Source organism: Perca flavescens, chromosome 11 (genome assembly GCF_004354835.1).
Source record: "Perca flavescens isolate YP-PL-M2 chromosome 11, PFLA_1.0, whole genome shotgun sequence".
Taxonomy (NCBI): Eukaryota; Metazoa; Chordata; class Actinopteri; order Perciformes; family Percidae; genus Perca; species Perca flavescens.
Genome location: NC_041341.1, coordinates 22925667 through 22947998, shown reverse-complemented (window position 1 = coordinate 22947998; position 22332 = coordinate 22925667). Strand labels below are relative to the sequence as shown.

Genomic DNA, 22332 nt, shown 5'->3' with positions numbered 1-22332 from the left:
CGTCCAAATGTTTGCTGGGTTCTTACGCTCTGATTGGTGTGATAGGAACTTTTCATGAATCCCACGTGAAGCCTGTCGTAAGATGATTTCTGCGCTCATATCTGCGCTGGTTTCTACGTTAGGTTGATAAATGAGGGCCACTATGTCTGAGATGTTGTCTGTATGTTTATCTGTCTTGTATGTCTGGTGAGCCAAAGAAAAAATTCCACCTTGGTGAACATTAAAGATGTTCTATTCTATTCTGTTCTATTCTATTCAGTAACAAGATCCCTAGTTATACTCTGGAGGTGTCACCCATAGACTGTAAAGTCACCTGGCAACACGGACTGTAACGCCTGACAAGGAACATGAAACAAAGCTCTTCCACACGACTGAAAGTGTGTCTTTTGTGATTACACCAGAAATGACTTCTTGCTGTGGTTCATCCAAGGGAAAGGAGGATCTGTAGGCACTTAAAAGGGTAATGTTAACTATGATAAATTATACTTTAAATGTTGATTTTTGTTTTTATGTTTGTGAGTGAGCTTTCTTCCCTTCCACCTGGGGTCTGAAATCCCTGACTGAAATGCATAAAGGTGTGTGTATGAACCACTCTCAGACCTGTGAATCAAAAACATATATTTTTTAAAATATATATCACAATCCTTTGATTTGGTGGTCATGTAAGGCGTGGGGAGTGGATGGCAGATTATCTTGATTAATGGGTGGAGATTGTTTTGAGAGGGTGGAGCAATTTCACAGTGCAACATAACAATACAATTGCAGTCTCTCTGTGCATTTGGGATCATGAAGGATTTAGTGCCATTGCAGGATCTGATGGCTGAATCAATGGGTAAGTGTGTGCACTTTAATGTGGTATTGGTCCTTAATTTAAAAATCCATTTGTTGGAGTTGAGAGCCCAGACAGGCTCTGCAGGTTTTATAGATTAGGAGTTCATAACTGACAGGATGCAGACTCTGGCACTTATCTCTTCAGACTCCCTCCACAAGAAGCACTTCTTCCAATTAGAGGGTTTCATCTCCACTCCTTATTTTTTACTTACTCAGAAATGCTGCCTCAACTAGAGAATAAGGTTCACCCGCGGGAAACAAGGAAGGAGCTGCGGCAATACCAACTGGAAATAAATCAAGGGATTACTCATATTAAAAAGGTGAGTGTTTGCATGTCACACTACTTTTTACTTGGTATCAAACAATGTGATAAAGTATAGACATATTATACTGTCAGTGTTGTGTTATCATATTATGGATCATCATGGATGCATTCATATTTAAACAGCACTTAAATGTTGAAACCAATAAGGAAACTCCAAATCTTAAAGTACTCGTTTCAGCATACAAGCCTTCAAAGGCTTGTATGCTGAAACGCGTCGGAGTACTTTAAGATTTATGATGACTAAGCCATAAATAAAGGCTTTGTATTTTTCTAAAAGAGAGTGCCTTGGAGTTTCCTTATTGGTTTCTACATTATGTTTATCCCATCCAAAGAGCACCTCAAGCTAACTTTTTGAGTCCTGGAAGCGCTCCTCTACAGACATTTGATAGCACTTAAATGTTGTTGGAGTGATGTATTCTGCCCTATAAAGCCAAAGAGCAGTATCAGCAAAAACGCCAAACTGAGAAAAACAGCTTTTTGTGTTTTTCTTACACCAAATATAAGCATCCAATTAAATTTAACAACAAAGGGTACAATTAGATAGATCAACGGGAGGTGAATATTAAACATTTAGTTTTTTGACAGTCAGGCAAAATCTGGTAGTTTTATAGGCTATACTGCGCTTTGCCTTTGAATTACTGCGTATACTTACATGGCTATACAATAACATATAGCAGTAAGTGTAGCAAGTGATCATAATCACTTGTTAATATCATAAATCAAATCAAATAATTTATTGAGGAGGCACTTATTACATTTTCTACAGATTTGCTGCTTGATGCCTTAACAATGGCACAACTCCGTCATTTATAAAAATGTATGCAAACATATATGAACAAAATCAATTGGGTATTCTTGTAGACCTTCATGTCAAGCAATATTGCATTACTGCACACCAAAACCTTTGCACACTGCTGCTTATAGTATTGTCAAAGTACAGTATATGTTAATTATTACCAAACTATTACTATTATATTATATTTATATAATATTTATTATATTATATAACAAACAAAAAACACAAGCGTTATTAGATTCATATATTTTAATTGTATCACAAAAGTGCTGTCTTTTATGGCAATCATTAACGTATTGCTTTTATTTCAGTTTGGGAATAGGTCTTCACATGTAATTACAAACAGTTTAAGTTTAATCATTCAGGGAATGAACTCCTCCCCTTGAGTCTGGGCTGGGGGCGGGGGAGATGTCTCTCTCCAGTATTTTAAATTTGTACTGCAGTAACTTTTTTTAAACACTAGCTGTCAGTATTACACGTTAATTTTGACCTTTTTAAAGGTAATTTCTCTAAGGTATTCCCCAAGGTATCGTTGCTATCCCAATGCTGTAAAAAAGCTAATGCTAGTTAGAAAGAGTTAAACAGACACAACTGACAAAAAAAGGGTTAAGAGGTTTAAAACTTACCAATTTTGGGTACCTTGTTGTTTAAAGCAAGTTTCACCAGCATTTTTCCACGTAAAAGTGAAACCATTTTGACAGTTCCTTTCTTCTCTGAGAGAGGTTTTTATAGCATACAGTAACTGTGTGCTGTAAAACCTGACTCATGACACTTAGCTAGTTTCACTATGATACTGCAAACTGCAGTATCAAAGTAAAACCAAGGCAGACTGCAGTACGGGCAGATACTGCATTCTGCCTTGGTTTCACTCTACTTTTCTATACAAACTGCAAACTAAAAATGTAAATTTATATAAGAAATTTATTAGGTAGCCATATGAAATTTTAACAGATTGAAGAGCAGATCCTCCACTTGTTTTGAAAAATTGGAGATACTGCTCTTAGCCTTTGTAGTGCAGTATTGTAATGCATCATATTTCATAAACTGATACTGTTTTGTTTGTAAAATCTTCATCTGAAAAGTAACTATCACAGTCAAATAAATGTAGATTGTAAATTTACCATATACCCAGTTAAAATTTAGTAGAATAGAAGTATAAAATACAATAAAATGGAAAGACTTAGGCAAAGTACCTAATAAGTCCACTTAAGTACAGGACTTGAGTAAATGTACTTGGTTACTTTACACAACTGGATACTTTTGTCAGTTTGTGACAAACCTGTACTATATCCCTTGCTAACAAATACAACATATACTTTAAAAAAATGTTTATGTGATTAATCATTTGCAAAACACACAATGTATCCTTTTATTATTATTATTATTATTATTATTTGGCATTTAATTAATCCACTCTCAGTAATGCAGTTATCTATTGATCTAGAGCTGTCGCCTGGCTACTTTCTGTCCCGTAGGTGGAAAGGTCTAGTCGAGTCAGCAGTCTGTTCAGCATTAGTTCAGCTCTGACATCACTGATGCAGTGCTGTGAGTGTGAGCCAGCACCCACAGCACTGACTGCAGAGGCTCATGCTGTCAGCTCTTAGCCTGAGGCAGATCTGTGCACCGTAGCTTCCCCATGTTGCTTTTAGGATGGGGGAAGCTGAGTCAGAGTCATGGCTGGTTCATACTCTGGCGATCAGTGCAGCCAGACCAGCTAAGCATCTGTCTCTCTCCCCTTCTTTCCAGTGCAGCGCCTTTGCCTCCTGGACCAAGAAGAACATCTGCAAGAAGGAATGCTGCTTCTTTGTAAAAGGTGTCAGGTAGGATAGGCTGCTCTGTGCTTTGTTGGTGATGACATTTTCTGAACTGACCTTGTAGTTTGCTGTTGCTGTTGCTGTTGCTGTTGCTGCTGCTGCTGCTGCGGCACAATAATACAGAGCATCAGCCCTCTTTTGTGTTTATGTGAGAGGGGCATCACCCTTAATTGCTCTGAGGGCAGTTGAATCTGTTCATTGTTTCCAGCAGTTGTCACTTTCCTCAAACTGTCTGCATGGAAACAGGGAAGCATTATCTTTTGTTTCTACACTAGAGAGGATGTATGTACGTGTGGCTACTCAAAGACCGACCATGTGGATGAAGCCATCAAGCCAGAAGACTTTACGGGCGAGACGTGGGACAGACACAGACATGTCAGAGAAGTGCCCACAGATGCTTTTGGAGACATCAGCTTTGGTGGTTTGGGACAAAAGACCGGCAAGGTGAAACATCCTTTTCTTCACCATCTCTCCATTATATTAACATGACATGTGAATGCGTGCCTGTGTGTCTTTATCCTCGCTTTTCTGTCTGTCTGTCATTCTCAGTATGTGCGAGTGTCCACAGACACCAGCCCAGAACTCCTGTACAACTTATTGACTGAACAGTGGAAACTTTCCCCACCCAACCTGCTGATCTCAGTGACCGGAGGAGCCAAGAACTTTTATCTTAAGGCTCATCTCAAGAACATGTTCCACAGAGGTCTTATTAAAGTGGCCCAGACAACAGGTCAGCCTCAGATTTCAAGGTGTAGCAATGATCAGCGGTTAGAGAGTCTGTGAAAGCTTATTTCCTGAGTACATGTGTAGTTATGGTGTGTGGCCATCTGCATGTGCTAAAATACACCATATAGGCCTCAAATGTCTACTCAATCTTCCCAGTCTAGTGGTATTTAAAGTGTAATGTTTCCTTATTCACTGCTTACTAATCTTAGTGATGGTGTCCCATTTCATACTGCTTACATTCTAACTGGATTTTAAGTGTGTAGTGTGTTCATGTGTGTCCTCAAAGATGCCAGCTATCAAGCTACACACAGCTAAAAAAAAATAAAAAATAAAAAAATTGTTGTTGGTAGTGAGGCAGCGCCAGAAAGATCTTGCAAACACACATTCATTATTTATTTGGAAAATCTTTTTCCTCTTAGTTGAGGTTAATTAGCAGCAGCTTTCATACGTCATTGCCAGTTTGATTGACATCTGATATTTGCTTATATGCTAACTGGTGGTATTAGCCAGTTAGCTAAGCTTAGAATAAAGACTACAATCAGGGGGGAAAAGCGTGGTTTGCTCAGAAGATAACAAAACCTTCCTACCAGCACGTCCTACCAGAGCCACTCTGGATCTGCCATAACCAATTGCTAACGTTTGGTCATGACGTATGTCATGCGCATGTGCAACAAGAGGAGAGACCGACAACTATCTGCTTATATTTAGCATTAGCATCACTAGCGTTAGACTTAGCCAACTTCACCACTAACGGAGCGAGCTGGAAAATCTAACTTTTCCCCAACCCCGTGGGGAGGAGGGCCACAGCATCATGGCCACCAACACAACTCAGCAAATATTGTTCTTGCTCAAGCTTTAACTTCTGGATATTCGGCAGCGTTGCCACAACGGAACGAATGGCTTCGCTCGCATCTTTCTAGCGCGCGTCCTTAATGTCATCGTTCTCAGACACTCCCTCTGTTCGCTGATTGGACCGCCAAATATTTGGCCAGAGAAAACCCAAGAATATACAAGGGGGTAAGCTTTGCTTCAGAACACGAACCTCCAATGGCGCCATTTTGTTGCTACGAAGCGATCACCTCTTGTTAGCATTACACTGACCGCCATTTTTTTTTTTACGTCACTTGACTGCGAATAACTTTACATCTGAAGCATTTAAAGACTCTATTTGTCCATTGTTTATTTCTAAAGAAACACGACAATGTATAAAAGGCTCCATTACCTTGTACCTCACGTTATAGCTCCGTAGCAGACGTTTTTGTAAAAATAAGCTAACGATTGTGTCATAACCAAGTGACTTACTGTCGCATAGTAGAGGAATTACCGTATAGTACAGGAGAAGCTCGCAGGCAGTTTCGACTTACATTAGCTGTTTAGGTTTAATTACTAATGTTAACTAGCATGTTAGTTAGCAATAATTAGCCTGTCTCTCTCCGTCTCTGTAAGATTGGGAATGATTGAGATTTCTCTTGTCACAGCTACCAGAAGACTTACAACTTTCAGACACGTTGCTCACGTCACATTTACGTTGTCTCTGTCAGTTGGAGGCTGCGCAGTAAAGCAAGAGATCACCGGAAAAGTGCTTCTAATAGCCTTCACTGGTCTCCGTCCAGAGCAACGGGGTCTATTGGTTTATTATATACTGCCTATGAGAATATACCGCGAACCCAGACAGAAGGGAAATGAAAATTGAGCAGAAGTACGTAGTAGGGCGGATATGAGCGGTTATGTGTGGAACTATATATTGGCCGTGAAGAGTGACCAACCAGCTATTCCTTTGAAGCCCATTGTTTTTGATTGACATGCTCAATAATAACAAATGACATGTGGATATCCAAATATTTTTGCCCATATAGTATTTGAAAATACTGTACATATAGTTCATGGGTCAAAGTATGTGAAGATATGGTCTGTTGTATTGAATTTGGGTCCAATGTTGTACACAGGTGCGTGGATCATCAGCGGTGGTATGCACACAGGTGTGATGAAGCATGTAGGGCAGGCTGTTAGGGACTACGCCCTGAGCAGCACCATGCAGGGCCAGATCGTGGCCATCGGAGTCGCAACATGGGGAATAATTCACAACAGGGAGGCTTTGGTGCATTCAGAGGTACAATAAACACATTCACGCATGTGGCTTGTCTCTGCATAGCATACGTCTTCTCTCTTCTCCATTACTTTCCCTCGTCCTGCTCTTGTCTTCAGGGTGGTTTCCCAGCGCATTACGTAATGGACACTGAGAGCCAGGGCGGACTGTCCTGCCTCGATAACAACCACACCCACTTCCTGCTGGTGGACGATGGCACGCAGGGACACTACGGTGTGGAGATTGAACTACGTAGCCGTCTGGAGAAATGCATCTCTGGAAAGCATCTTGGGAATGAAGGTATTATAAATAGCTGATGCAATGTCTGCAAAAGTACCAAGCTGTCACAGATCTCAAATCTGATTGTTTTTTATTTGTCCTTTAATAGTGATTCTTTATTGTCTAACCTCCAGAGAGTCACATGACCATCCCTGTGGTGTGTGTGGTTTTGGATGGAGGACCAGGCACTCTAAATGTGAGTAATCCGTTTTCTGTCTCTCTCTCTTTCTTGTTTTGTCTCTGACTGTCTCGTGTTTCTCGTCTCAGACCATCTACAATGCCATGCTGAATGGTACACCATGTGTGATCTTGGAGGGCTCTGGGAGAATAGCAGATGTGATTGCCCAGGTTGCAGGACTGCCATTGACCCGGGTCACTATCGCCCTCATCCACCAGTTAATGAAAAAGTTCTTTGGCCAAGAATATGAAAACTTTCCCGACCTCAAGATCATAGAATGGACAAAGAAGGTATGTGATGACCTCAACAAATAACAAATACAGACCAATTTACAAGCTACCGTGTCTTTCAAACTACTATCTTCATTTAGCATGTTAGTATGCTAACATTTAGTGCTAATACACAGCTGAGGCTGATGGGAACATCATTAGTTTTGCAGGTATTTAATTATAAATTTATAAAAGTATTTGAGAAATTGGAATTCTGGCCCAATGATAGCGCTAGATAAAAATTCAGGGGATCAAAGTTATTACAATTTATTCTCTCGGGACCATGTCTGCAATCCATACCATAATTGTGAATGAAGACATTTCACTCTGAACCAAAGACATTGCCATCCCTAGAGCATTGGCAAAATGTAAATTTAACGTCAAAAAGTAACGTTACCTGAAAACAGCGTGTACTTTATTTTTAGCATCTCACATCACACTTTCAGTCACTATGACCACTACTACAGTCAGAAACATTGTGTTTTGTTTTTTTAATGCGTTCTGCAGAGAAGGGAGACTGGCATTTGTCACGGTTTGGAATGAAAGGGAGAAAACAGAATGTAGTTAAGGCAGCAGGCTATTGCTGCTTAGGCGGCCGCCTTAGCTGCAAAGTTCTGCGGGAAACCCTGCTAGAGCATTGACAAAATGTAAATTTTATACTTATGCCAATTATATTTTTGAGAAGTTTTAGCCTGCCTTTCTTAGGGTTATCAACAATCTCCTGGTTGCATCTGATGATGATGGCTGCGCCATACTGGTATTACTGGACTGTAGTGCTGCATTTGATACTGTGGACCATAGCTTAATCACTTTGACACAGCTCTAGTTTCATTCCAATAATATCTAAAATATAAAATGTTTGCCATTGCTACTGGTGATGCTTCATCCTCTACCTATCTTACTTGTGTTGTGCCACAAGGCTACATTTTAGGTCCTCTAAAGTGTTTTGTTCTCTCTCTTTCGATTAAGGATCATAACAAATTCAAGAAGACATAATCACATCACTACTATCTTAGCCTCCCTTCTTAGGCTACCAATTGATTTCAGAATTGATTTAATACATTTATTGGTTACTTTCACAGCTAAAAGTCTAGTCCCAAAATAAACCTGTGAACTCTTGCCTTATGAGCCTGATCAGAAGCTCTAGCAAGGGTCTCCCAGCTGTTCCTAGGTCCAGAGAAATCCCACACATTGTGTCTCCTTTCTGTGCCAGATTCAGGACATCATCAGGATGTCTCACTTGCTGACAATTTTCAGAATAAGCGAGGACAATCATGGGGATGTGGATGTGGCTATTCTTCAGGCACTACTCAAAGGTAGGTATTTGGTTTTCATGCAGATGCGCAATACCAGACCAGACAGACTGTAGGCGTACAACACATCGTTACGTATGAAGACGAAAAGGCTTAGTGCCAAACCAGCTCTTAGCAAGTATAATGTTGCTTCATAGAAGACTAATCGATTGGACTGTGGTATCAAATGTGCAACACAGATATTCTTGCAGATTGTTTCCCCTTAATGATTGCTTTCTATACAAAAGTGCATTGATAACCATACCTAATGTATTCATGAAAAATGTGTAGTGCTTCTTGCAAATGTGGTCCTACTATTGCTGGTCTTGAGAAAGGCTGACAAAATCCATTTATAGCAAGCTTAATGCATATTGTTTAAAAGCATAATAAGCCAAAGTGCACTAAAAGTGAGTCCACCACACTAGACATTCAGTTAGCGTTTTGATAATGATCTAGCTAAACTACTTTGCCTACTTTGTTTCCATTTCTGAGCTTTATTAGCAATGGAATATTAAAATGCATTTCCAGGCAGTCCTCATCGTATTCAGCGAGTACATCCGCTATCTTTATTGGGTCTGTAGCAACAAAGTTGTTTTTAAGTAAAGCCTTTCTACTTGCTGCTTGATCATGCAGTGTGACCTTGATATACTGTATGTAATTTTACAGAATATAAAGTGCTAAAAAAATTGTATTGAATAATATTTTGGCTATATTTGGTTGGTCGAGTGTCACATAAGTTGTGTCACTATAAATTCTTAACTCAGCTTCGAGGAGCAGCGAGTCCCTGGGAATCACGTGCTGGAAGAGGCAGCTGGAGCTGGCTATAGCTTGGAACCGAGTGGACATAGCTGAGACCGAAATCTTCACTGAGGAGAGACAGTGGAAGGTGGGTTCACCTAATATACAACATACTGTCACATCAACACCAGCAGCAATCTTTGTCAGGAGTGTGACAAATAAAGGCCATCCTCTGAATTCGACACTGTGTTGCAACCTGTCTTGTCTTTATTAAGATACTGTAAGATAGTGTAATGGACTGACTTGGAAAACTTGGGAAATAATACTACGATAATTGTCTTTGTCGCAGTCATCCGATGAAATAGCAAAAGGTTTGAGTAGGGGAAATTTCTAAATGGAGATTTCATCCAATAGCAGCATGACACCAAAACTTTGTATCAGAAACCTTTACTGATATGAGGGGCAGTGGTATGATAAAATCGAATGAATAGTATCATAAAAGTCTTTCTCCACACTGCTATTCCAGTCACTTTACATTTTTTAAATTTTGAACAATCCAACCTGCATGATAACCTGCATATCAAATTAGAATTGTGTGTTGCTCTGAAAAACTGTTGTGTTCTCCTGGCTTGTTGTTCCCCATCCAGTCCAGTGACCTCCACTGGGCTATGCTCTCAGCCCTGGTTGGCAACAAGCCTCGGTTTGTGAGTCTGCTGCTGGAGAACGGTGTGAGTCTGAGGGATTTCTTGCAGGACGAGGCAAATCTGTATAAGCTTTACAAAGGGCTGCCCAGCTGCATCTTTCTCCGCAAGCTGGCCAAGCGGGTCCAAAGCTGCTGCAGCAAGAGGAAAGCATTCCCCATCAAGTCTCGAGCTCACTCGGAGCAAGGCGAAATGATCTCCATGACTCATGTGTCTGATGAGGTGCGCCACCTGCTGGGCAGTTACACCCAGGCCCTCTACCCCCCCTCCAAAAAGACAAACCACTTCAACATGTCTATGGAAACATCTGTATCAGTGAGTTTGTTTATTGATTATCTACAATTTAATAAATGTAGACAACCAAAACTAAGTGATTCATACTATACAGTACATACCTACTGATCCAATTTGGTGGTATTTAAGACACTGAGGTCATCTCCTCTGTATTAATTCTGATAACTGGGTTGTTTTTCTTCACTTTTACAAACTAATACATGGTGGATATTTTCTGATTCCAGTATTATTTTTAAATGATTACTTTAAGGCCACCAAATAAAAAAAGGGATAAAGGATTCAGTATTTTACCACCAGAATTGTGGACTGGGCGTTTAGATCAAATTTATTTAGAAATAAGACTTACAAAAGGCATGATTGAACAGTTAGCTAAAGAAAAATATGTACAAAATTTCCATTTGGTGTCTGGACATGCCTTGGAAGGCTAAACCATGCACTTAATGCACGTTCTTTCACTTTTCATCTAGCTGTCTCAAAGTCCGACGAGTTCCCAAGCTCCACTTAGGGAGGATGTTGCTGCACAGAGGGACCCAGGCAGAGACCTTTTCCTTTGGGCTGTTGTCCAGAACAATAAGGAGCTGGCTGAAATTGCCTGGGAGCAGGTGATCGAAACACTTACCCTTCTACAGACAAAGTTTAGTAAATTAGTAATTTGTGTGTTTTGTGTGTGTGTATGGTGTTGCATCTTTTTGTATCTGTATATGAATGTACACAGTGTAGAGACTGCATGTCCGCCGCTCTGGCCGCCAGTAAGATCCTGAAGACAATGGCAGAGGAAGGAAGTGATGCAGATGAGGCAGAGGACATGCAAGAGCTCGCCAATCACTATGAGAAACACGCCATTGGTATAATACTACAGATAATGAGTAGATTTACTAATGTGAAATATAGGGATGTTACAAGGTTATCATTTCTCCTAATTGTGTGTGTGTGTGTGTGTGTGTGTGTGTGTGTGTGTGTGTGTGTGTGAATGTGTGTGTTTCCCAGGTGTGTTTAGTGAGTGCCACAACAGCGACGAAGAGCGGGCTCAGAAGTTGTTGGTTCGAGCGTCTCCGTTTTGGGGAAGGACGACGTGCCTGAGGCTGGCACTGGAGGCTGATAATAAAAGCTTTATATCTCAGTCAGGTGTTCAGGTAGATACACTTTCAGATTCATCTTTAGGGGCTTTACTTTGAACAATTTTAGAACTCAGGAGCATGTCTTGAAATCCTGAGACGTTCTGAAAAATTTGACATCTGTTTGCACTGTAACGTAGAACATTCACTGCATGCCCCACAAACTGTGTTGAATACAAAACGTTTTGGAGTAGAAAAAACTTAGATCAGTGAATTAAAACTGATGAATACGATTTTCATTTTGATCCCAGACGCAGATGTGAGTCATGAGTATTTCATTTCAACATCATTGATTGCTGCAGATTCAGTCTGATAACATGTCTGTCTTCAAGGCTCTTCTGACACAGATCTGGTGTGGTGAGCTTTCAGTGGTCAACCCTGTGTGGAGAGTGCTGATCTGCATGGTCTTCTTCCCACTTATCTGCACTGACTTTCTGGTTTTCAGGTTAGTCCTATCAGTTAACCTGTGTGAAACTGTAGCCATCTTATCAAAGTCATTCTGGCCTATGATTGTTTTGCATGGTCAGGCAACAGCCAAAACATCCAAAGCCTCAAGATGATTACATATTAACCCATAATGCCGCTGTGGTTACTGAATATAATTTACATTGGTTTTATGATATTCAAAAGACAAAAATGCATGCGTTTATTGCCCCACTTTAGTCATAAGGATACAAATTATATTGGTGTCATAAACTAGTTTCAGAAGTCCTTCATCTTCCAAAAAACTGTCTGTTTAAGGACTTAGTTATATGATAACACATCAAGGAGCTCTGAAGCTGTTGTTCAGAAGAGAATATAATTCTTATATCCTCTGTTGAATAGAATATGAGGTGTTTCTTTACTTTGTACATAAATTAATAAAAGAGTAATAACATCCATAATAGATGCATACATTTGGTGTAAAATAGTAGTTTTTTTATTTTATTTTTTTCATTTGTTGTTATTTGACTCCACCTGGTGGCAGCAATACCTCTTTAACTGTTTTCTTTGCTAACAATAACTGATTTATGTTGTTTGTCTTTTAATATCTGAATGTATTAACATATATGTGCTACTGCTTGTACTACATCTATAGTGATGCTCAAAAATTGTTATGGTTTCTTAATGAGTTATAATTCTCCCTTAGACGTGATGAAGTCATTCAGAGAGATGCTGCGAAGAACGAGGAGATCAAGACAGTGGAGACAGTAACAGGAAGTACAATTCGAACAAATTATCTTGGCCCGTAAGTAGACAGACTATATATTTTACATTTTTGTTATTGTCAAAGTTGTGATTTTGCAGGTCACTTAGGGGAAAGCAAGTGTCTGAAATGTCTCTGACCCCCCCAGTGTTCTGTCCACAGTGATCCCTCCAGAGAGCCTCTACACAGCTGGTCCAAACTGGTCTACCTGTACAGCTCTCCGCAGGTCAAGTTTTACTGGAATATTGTGTCTTACTTCGCCTTCCTCTTCCTGTTTGCTGTGGTGCTGATGATTGATTTCCAGGCCACGCCCTCTGCTGGAGAGCTGCTGCTTTACATCTGGCTGCTCTCTCTGGTGTGCGAGGAGGTCAGACAGGTGAGAGAGTGCAGCTGGGACACATGTTATTGCTGCCTCCAAAGTATGCCTTATTCTAAGAAATATTCATATAACTACTTCACTAGTCTCGCATTGCCAGACCTTCCTCCACAGCGCTGTTAAGGAGGGTCTGGCTAGTCCACACAACATACTGGTTTATATTACATACTCTGGTTTATTGGCATTTTTTAAAACCAATCACAATCGTCTTCGACGGCGTTACCTCCGCAAAATAGCCTCGAGAAGGAAGTTGTTTTGGTGGAACAAGTGTACATTCATGAGTTGTTTAAGGCATGCAACAGAAAACTCAGATTGGAAAGATAGTCTAGCTAGCTGTCTGAAATTACCCAGCAGAAATCTAAGGAGCAGTTAACCATAGTCCTCATAAATCGACCGGAGTTTAGAACACCATCACTAAGAAAGCGGATGGTGACTGACATCCAGCCGAAAATTAGGGAAATCCAGCAGAATTTCCGGCGGCACCTGAACAATTCTGGAAATGTTGATATAGACTACTACATCACTCAACTGCCAAACTTAATTTATCTTTTCTATTTCAGTTGTTTTATGATCCTGATGGTTTTGGGTTTCGTAAGAAAGCCAGGATTTACATCAACGACCTGTGGAATATTTTAGATGTTCTGTCCATCCTTCTCTTTGTTATCGGCCTTGCATTTAGGTAAGTTTCCTCCCTCCCAAACAATTACTTTAGGCCATGGAAGTTCTCTTCACCCTCTTGGTTATCTATGAATCACCAATTTTTTCTTTTTCAGGCTGACAACTGAGCTGTTCTATGCGGGAAAAATCCTCCTCTGCATCGATTTTGTGGTCTTCTGCCTCCGTCTCATGGCTATTTTCACCATCAGTAGAACCCTGGGACCCAAAATCATCATAGTCAGGAGGATGGTGAGAGGCAAATGTTATGAATGCCGACCTGATGTAATGTGGGAGCAACTGCAGAACACAATTCTACGCTCCAAAACACCTTTTATCTAATACAAAAAGAGGCTTCTGCCTCACTTGGCCTCCATCTGGTGTTTGCAGATGAGATATGGACCTTGTATTAAATAAAAGTGTTGCAGCTAGTCTGTACCTAATTATTGCCTGTGCAGAGATGACACCTGGAGCAACCTTTTAAATACTGAAACTTGTCACTGCTAAATATACAGAAGAGATGCTTTAGGCAGCGTGCAGATTGACAAAATCCAAGTTTCTTAAATTTAGAATTTGAGAATGTAGCCCAATAAAAGTCACTCATCAGAAAATAATGTCTCTGCTGTACATTACAGTACATGTCACAGGTTGCAGTATTCAGATGTGTCCACAGACGTTTCTAGCCTGTGACTGATGTCTGTTTGTCCCCCAGATGATGGATATGTTCTTCTTCATGTTCCTGCTGAGTATCTGGGTGGTTGCATACGGTGTGGCCAAACAAGGCATCCTCATCCAGAATGACAATCGGCTGGAGTGGATTGTCCGAGGGGCAATTTATGAGCCCTACCTCATCATATTTGGGAATTTTCCCTCAAATATTGATTGTGAGTGGAGATGGAAAATAGTATTACTTGCTTTGTAGTCTCGCATTGCCAGACTTACCTCCACAGCGCTGCGGAGGAAGGTCTGGCTATTCCACACAACATTCCAGGAGGGAGACAAACCTGCTCTGGTTTACACCCAATTTCCACCAACTGCGGAACGGCGGCGGAGTCAATAGGTTTCCATTCAAATCAATGTGTGTATTTTTACTGACTGCGGAACGGCTGCGTTCCGACTCAGCTCAGGCGATCCACAGCATCCATAGCAGATATGCAGAGCTTCTATTTTTGCCGGAGAGCTCCGCAGCAATTCAGCAACAGGGCAGATTGTGCGGGACAGGAAGTCGAGCACAGAAACAAAATAAAACATCGTAAATATTGTACTTACTCATGGTAGAATCACAATAATCTCCACAAAAAAGGGAGATCAGCAGCTCAGCAGAGAGTTGTTTTCCCTCTACTCCTCTGGGTGGAAACAAACTGTTGTTGGTTTTGTGTTTCTGTGGTTCTGTTTGAGTATATAGAAACTACATCCTGTTATATCGTGCAATCTACGTGAATTTGCGAGATCTCGTGGGTCCTCGTGACTTCAGTTGTCAGTCATAGCCGCAGCCGTTCCGCAATAAATCCTGACCTGGTGGGTATTGAAGGACGGCGGAGCACGGAGCCGACACGCAACGGAGCCGATCTGCAGCCGTTCTGCAGTTGGTGGAAATTGCGGGTTAGTGGCATTTCTTTAAACCAATCACGATCATCTTGGGCAGCGCGAAGTGCCAGACACAATGACAGTGCCTCTGCAAGATGGCCTCAGGAAGGAACTTGTTTTGGTGGAACGTGTACGTTCAAACTAACGGCGGCACCTGAACAATCCAGGAGATGAAACGTTGTTGATATGATATAGAGTACTTGCTTTGTAGTTGAAACGCTGTAGTGTTGTCAAGCATAAAATGACTTAATAATTACTAACATTTACAAGGCTCTAACCTGGTTGTTTGAATTAAGATATTATTACCACATGAAAACAATCTATTTGCCTTCTGCAGATGCTGCGTTTGACATAAACTCCTGCAGCATAAATGGTACCGATCCTCTGAAGCCCAAGTGTCCGGTGCTGAATGAAAACCAAACACCAGTTTTCCCTGAGTGGCTCACCATCATCATGCTTTGTATATACTTGCTCTTTGCCAACATACTGCTGCTCAACTTGCTCATAGCCATCTTCAAGTGAGTTCTCCACCACGTGTGTATCATAACTCATATTTTGAGCTTTTCTCTGCAACAGCTTAGATGCTAATAATACCTTAATACCACTTTATAACCAGTGCTCCATTTTCATCCTCCGTCTCTCTCTGTGGTCCTGCACAGCTTTACATTCCAGCAAGTTCAGGACAACACAGACAGAATATGGAAGTTTCAAAGATACGAGCTAATCAAGGAGTACCACAGCCGCCCTGCTGCCCCTCCTCCTTTCATCATCTTCAGCCATCTTTACCTCTTCATCAGGAACATGGTGATATGCAAGCCCCCCATCATAAGTAAAGAGTTTAGTAAGTATTGACTTATTTATCTCGGTCTGCTGCAGTAGTGGACTTCATGGTGGTATGCTGCAGACTTCCACTTTAGTTTTAGCTTTATCACTCTGTTAAAAAGCTTTATCATACACATTCTTACTGATTTCAGACTACAATAGAGCATTTATGAGCCAGATTGTTATCAATCTAGTCAAATCCTTGAAAAAATTTCAAAAAAGCTTTTTCCCTTTCCTTTATTGTGTTATATATCTTTTTTTGTGCATGTTATAGGTTTACAAATTGAAAAAGCCCAAAGTCCACCCCAAAGGGACTTACCATCTCCAACAGAAAACACTGTTCACAAACTGCTCCAAACTGCTCTGTTGTAGTCCAGCCTTTACTTCCATGACAAATGTGCATCACTTTGTAACACACGTTATAATGCTCGCCTAGCTGTTAGCATGGCACGCCCTCAAACTCTGCTTCTGATTTGCTAGTTTTCCTTACCTAGGTACTGTGCATGTGCAACTCCCAAAAAAGATGGAACAGAAGCTACACTCTGTAACTAGAACAGAGAGCTCAACACAACACACAAACCTGAAGATAAGCATAATATGACCACTTTAAAAATCGTCACCAAAAAATGTCGATACATACGATTTTAGATTTTTTTTTCCCCCACCCCTACAACTTTGGCTGTGCATGAAGAGAGATCGTAACCCCTGACCTTTCTCCAGCCGTCCAACAACTCCTGATCAATGACTTTTGACCCCTTCACAGTCGACACTGTGACTGATTTTGGTCTGATGCTCACTATGCATACACACGTGCACAGTATTAGATAAGGTAGTGAACAAGCATCTGACGCTGTTTTTCAGAGCGCGAGCTTCCTCAGATGGAGGAAGAGGAGCTGTTGTCCTGGGAGGCCTTGATGAAGGACAGATACCTACTGTCCACACAGCAGGAGCAGAGCCAGAGCATGGAGCGGCACATCCTGGAAACGGCTCAAAAGTAAAACTCCCGCAGGAATGTAGCCCAGTGTAGCTGTGTAACAGTCCTCTAGAGTAATTCTGTCTGTGCGAGACCCCTTGTCACAGCTTAGTTATGTTTTAGTCGTGAACCAAAGTGGTATTTTACTTCCACAAATTGTTTCATTTGAGCTTTTAGAGTCCTGCACTCTCCAACCATTCAGTATTTTACAGCAAAAACAAGGAAAAGTCAGAAAAAAATCAGATTTGACACCCAGTTGGAAATAAACTTTAATATACCCAAATCAATATTATTGTATCAATAACGGTTCAGATGAATATGTGTCAGTGAAAAGATTTCGGTAATAGGGAAAAACCTACAGAGAGGGTGCTTTGGAGCGTCTTGTTTTGGTGTTACTGTTGTGGTTTCCCCTGCACTGCGGTCTTTAGCGTTGTTTCCAGCCACAGCAAAAACAGGTTTAAAGGAATAGTTCAACGTTTTGGGAAATGTACTTACAGTACATTACATGAGAAGATCGATACCACTTTCATGTTTGTCTGTTAAATATGAAGACAGTTAGATTAGTTACTTTTGGACAGAACCAGGCTCGCTGTTTCCCCGTTTCCGGTCTTTGTGCTAAACTAGGTCACTGGAGGCTGTAGATTAATATTTAATGGACGAACATGAGAGTGGTATCATTTTTGTCATCTAACTCTCGGCAAGATTTCATAAACTATTGCTTTATTAATACAGCAACATTGTCAATGTTTTTAAGGTTTGATGAGGCTCAAATTCTACTTTGACTAAACATAAAGAATATTTAACATTAAACTATATTAAAATAAATACCAGGCACCCACACTGTGTTTGTTTCCTGAGGGTTACCACCATAACCGATCGACTGGAGAGGGGAGATGAGACGAGCTCTGCTGCCATGGTGCAAAGACTGGCTCGACTAGAGGAGCAGGTTGTGACCTGATTTTTGGTTATCACTGATGTTGCACCTGTGTCTGTAACATTTGACACTATGCTGTGGGAGCAAAACGCACGATGCAGAAAAGAGATGACACACTTCTTGATGTGTGTTTGTTGAATCTTCTCTTCAGATGTCCTCGGTGGAAAATCAGTCATCTTCGCATGTTGTATAAGCAGTCATCAATGTGTTTGACCTACTTTTATTTCATCACGTCAGGTCGTCCAGTCAGCCAAAGCCCTGCAATGGATAATGGACAGTCTGAAACGTCCGGGGTTTGCAGCAAAAGAAACACAACCAAGTCAGCAACCAACTTTCTCATTCATTATTATTGTTAACATATTACACATGTTACACGCTCACTTTTATTCTTCCCTACAGCATTAACTACAACAGACGAGTCCCCTGACATTTATACGTCAGAGAAAGAAGACAGGTTCCACGTCAACGCCCGTCAGTTTCACTACCCCAACAGCAACGTCGCACGCTTCCCTGTGCCTGAGGAGAAGGTGCCATGGGAGGTATTTCACATACATTTGCACCAGCTGCTGGACCTCACAACATCACTGCATAAAAAGATGGTTTATTGGATCTACGTTGTTTTATGCACTCTTTTTTCAGGTCAGCTTCAGCTCATACAATCCGGCCTGTCCTGAAGACAGTGAGGACCATGTTGATGGGTATGTTTTTACCAAGAGAAGACCTTACATGATGTGTTGTTCCTATCAGGCTTGGTATATGTGCAGCTAAGATAAGTCATTATAGGTGTTTTTGTCAAAAGAATTTTTCCTATTAAAACATCTCAAAGCAAAAATAAAAATGTATTTAAAATATATTTTACTTAAATGAATAACTAATCTTTCTGACCTAAGCCAGTGTACACTATCTCATTACAAGGCCTCCTAGCTCCTTATCTTGTGTTTCATTTATTCTTTTGTCCTACAGATCAGAATCAGAAGCCTTAGATAATTACAGGTATGATATTCGATAAGATATACAAGGCATCACATAGCATTTACAGTAACCTTACAAGCATGTCTTGGTGTCTGTCTAATGTGTAGCCTATCTGATCTGTCATTAGAAACCCAGCAGGGAGGACGGGCATCAGGGGACGAGGTGCACTAAGCCACCTTGGTCCAAATCTGAATGTAGACTTTGTGCTTACACGGTAGGACCTCTCACGTCCTTCCATTGCTTTTTAAAAACTTGTTTCACCACCACTAGATTGCATGGCCTGATCTATGACTTTAAATTATTATTATTATTTGTTTTAGCTGGCGAGATTGTGATGGATCTGTTTTAGAGTACCTGGTGGTAAGGGATGAGAGCCAGGAATCCATGGCTTTACCTGGGGTTAGTTCCGCTGTTAGTTCACTTCAGCAGTTTTTTACTTTTTTGAGCTGTTCCAATAAATGTACCTTTCTGTTGTGATTTTCAAACTGTCAGGGAACTGTCCAATCTGCCGATCACACGCCTCTGATTAGAACCTGTATGAAGCTGTATGAAGAAGTAAATGCCAAAGTATCAGAGGGAACAAAGGTAGGTCTGTTTAACACTTTGGTTTGCCTTCATTGGGCTTCAAGGGGAAATTTGGTTCACAGACGGCAGTTTTGATGAATGAGAAAGTCAACGGGGAATAAAAAGCAACAATAAATTCATGAAGTAGAGATGTCCACATGTAAACAACACATCACTTGTCACTAAAACCATTTAGAGATACCAGAGTCCAAAGTCTTCTACTACTAAAATGTTTTGCATTTAGAAGAGGCTCTTGTTCAATGACACATGGCTGTTGTGAGGGATCAAACCTGTAGATTTGATTAGTGTTTAGCAATTAAATTAATTAGATGAATGATACTTGATTCTAACATGCAGTTGCTGTGTTTTAGGTGTTTGAGGGTTATGTGGATGACTGCAGGAACACAGATAACGCCTGGGTGGAAACCACCGTCCTCAACATTCACCTGGACAGAACGAGCCAGGTGATGAAAGATATCGACAGTATGGTGAGAACATTATTATTATTTGATTGTTTTACAGGAAGAACTTGACTGATTATTCATTTCCTCTGCATTTGGGAGATATTTGGGGATTAAATTCAGGTTAAGATTCTCCAGTGAACACAGCATTACTTAAATTTGTTTTGTGATTATCTCCGGCTCAGGTAGCGAGCAGCCATGGCGCTCTTCAGTGGCGGGAGGTGAGCGGCAAAACCAGACTTAGCTCAAACCAAAGAGACTCTCTGCGGAAGGTTGCTGAGCTGCACAACAGGAAGTTTTGATGTTCAACGATGCTGTAGCTGTAAATGTGCCTCTCCATCCACAGGGTTCTTTCTGCCTGTTTGTGTGGCCTTTTGTTGAGGCTGATTAATTCTGTTGCACTGAAATCACTTGAATCAAGACACTATAAAGCCATGATGTAGGCCACTGTGGATTATTTCTGCACAGTTTTCCTGTATATTAAGGTATCTGTGTATCTTGCAGTTTACTTCACAGTGTGACCTTTACATAACCAAGCACTCCTGGCCTTATAATAACGATTAAAAACCTAAATTGAATTGCTTGGCTGCTTTTGTTGTTTATTAGAAACACATGTGTTGTCTCACAATGTTCTGCAGAGAAATTAAACTCACACTGAACACAATGGGAAGTATCTCAGCACAGTGAACTCATCATTATGCATATTTTGTTCTAATTTTAGACAGTGTTTTTGTCCACCTGCCAGGCGTGCAGCGTTGCAGTAGTTTCGGAGCAGCTTCTGTGGCTTCTCATTGGCTCAGGCAGAGGTGGTCATGCAGTATCGGTTTCACACCCTCTTCATTCCGCTTCTTGTTTTTTACCTTTTAGATAAATCAATTATTCTTTTGCTAGTAAAAGCGTGCTCTGTTGAAATCTAAAAAGCGGTGACTTATCGCCCTGTGAACTGATTGCAAAGTTCCTACAGGCACCTGAATGAAGACGTTTACTTGTAAAGATGTAACCCTGTATACTCTGTAGGCCGTCCTGCTCAACAGTAAACTGTCTATTCTGTTCATTCCTGCCTTTATTATTATTGTTTATCCTGTAAGTTCCCGGCGGCGCAGCGCCATTGAAAGAAGAAGCTAATTTTAACCACAGCGCCAGAGAGGAGAAAAAATGAAGAGGTCCCACTCTACTCGGTTTCATGATCCCAAACAGCACCACAAAGCGCAGCTTATTACCAGAACTCTGCCCTCAGTGAATCACTGGACCACATTTTATATAATAAAAAGATTTTGTTAACATCTAGTGATATAACGTTTTTTTTTTTTTTTTTTTTATAGTTTTGTATGTTCATCAACTAGATTTGAACAGATTATTTTCATATGTGAAAAATAAAATGTGTACACCAATAAAAAAAAAAGTGTGACTGCCCCCCTTAGTGCCCACATTGCACCAAAATTGCCCTCTTCAATGGTAGATACCCTGGATGGTGGAAGTGCCCTTCCAGTGAAGAAATTGTGATAAAGGGCCCTCTAGTGTTAACCTGACTCCGCCAGATGGATTGCTTCGCATTTGCTCAGCATATCCATCTGGGAACTTTCCGTTGGAGAACTTTTGGGAAGGGGCGGAAATACTGGTTAGCTGATTGGATGAACCATCTGTTTATCACCTATGTTGGTGATAGACGGGCCAAATCAACCAATCAGATCCACGAAGCGTATGAAAATACAACCACAAGCCCGCCCCTGCTGCTGCAGGCAAAGCATAGCTCGTTAGCTCAGCATGCAAGCAACATGTCGGTAAAGGAGATTTGCCGTTTGTGTAACGAGAATTTAGGAATAAAAGGAACCATTTCAGGTTCCCGGACCATATTCCAAAAGAAGGATCCAAGAGAAAAAAAGCATTAGCGAGCGGCTAACAGAATTAGGGCTACCGCTGTCTGAAAATACTGGTTAGCTGATTGGATAAACCATCTGTCTATCACCACCTAACCCACCTCAAAACCAACGCTGATTGGCCCGGTCGTTTGGCTAACGGCTCCAAATTTTCTCTGCCTCAAGATGCCAGACTGATCTGCGAGTGGAAAACTGGAGCTCGCGAGATCAGGACGGTCTCACGAGGCTACTTTAGTGTGCCCTTACATTGGAGAAAACGTGATGCAGTGCCGTACAGGCTGCCATTCATGCTTGAAAACTGTATGGTGCCCCACAGCATGCAGCAGATTTTTTTCCGCCCCTGTCCCTCAGACAGTGTCAGTCTGCCACTGGTATCAGTGGACTCCACTGCCAATTTTGAATCTGAAAACCTGTCAAATAGCAAACAATAATGGTTTGCCACTAATTACTGATTTAGAGGAAGTAGTCTAGGCCTACTGAGA

The 22332-nt window shown here is 41.0% G+C and overlaps 1 protein-coding gene across 10 annotated transcripts; it reads left to right on the top strand.

Moving 5' to 3' along the window:
- The first annotated feature begins 397 nt into the window (after window positions 1-397).
- Window positions 398-20551, top strand: trpm2 (transient receptor potential cation channel, subfamily M, member 2). 10 transcript variants are annotated; one of them, XM_028591032.1, is made up of 34 exons: window positions 398-460; window positions 1048-1151; window positions 3699-3772; window positions 4042-4210; window positions 4316-4496; window positions 6439-6602; window positions 6698-6878; window positions 6992-7053; window positions 7125-7325; window positions 8518-8620; window positions 9361-9482; window positions 9982-10350; window positions 10797-10931; window positions 11045-11174; window positions 11317-11462; window positions 11777-11889; window positions 12574-12672; window positions 12793-13006; window positions 13567-13685; window positions 13780-13912; window positions 14373-14544; window positions 15585-15765; window positions 15907-16088; window positions 16931-17063; window positions 17874-17988; window positions 18214-18295; window positions 18376-18515; window positions 18616-18674; window positions 18940-18969; window positions 19076-19162; window positions 19269-19347; window positions 19441-19533; window positions 19884-20000; window positions 20159-20551. In XM_028591032.1, the coding sequence occupies exons 2-34, from the start codon at window positions 1050-1052 to the stop codon at window positions 20273-20275; spliced, it is 4404 nt and encodes a 1467-aa protein (XP_028446833.1). In that variant the 5' UTR covers window positions 398-460; window positions 1048-1049; the 3' UTR covers window positions 20276-20551. The 10 variants fall into 10 exon arrangements, 9 of the variants coding, with proteins under 9 accessions (XP_028446833.1, XP_028446834.1, XP_028446832.1 ...); XM_028591033.1 differs by lacking the exon at window positions 398-460 and adding an exon at window positions 827-832 and having other exon boundaries at window positions 17901-17988; XM_028591031.1 differs by lacking the exon at window positions 398-460 and adding an exon at window positions 827-832.
- Window positions 20552-22332: the final 1781 nt, after the last annotated feature.

What these genes read in the sequence shown, in the direction of transcription:
- trpm2 (XM_028591031.1), top strand. An exon ending in CTGAAATTGCCTGGGAGCAG is followed by an intron (nt 10,932 to 11,044) that starts GTGATCGAAACA and finishes GAATGTACACAG; the next exon opens with TGTAGAGACTGCATGTCCGC. An exon ending in TTTTCCCTCAAATATTGATT is followed by an intron (nt 14,545 to 15,584) that starts GTGAGTGGAGAT and finishes TGCCTTCTGCAG; the next exon opens with ATGCTGCGTTTGACATAAAC.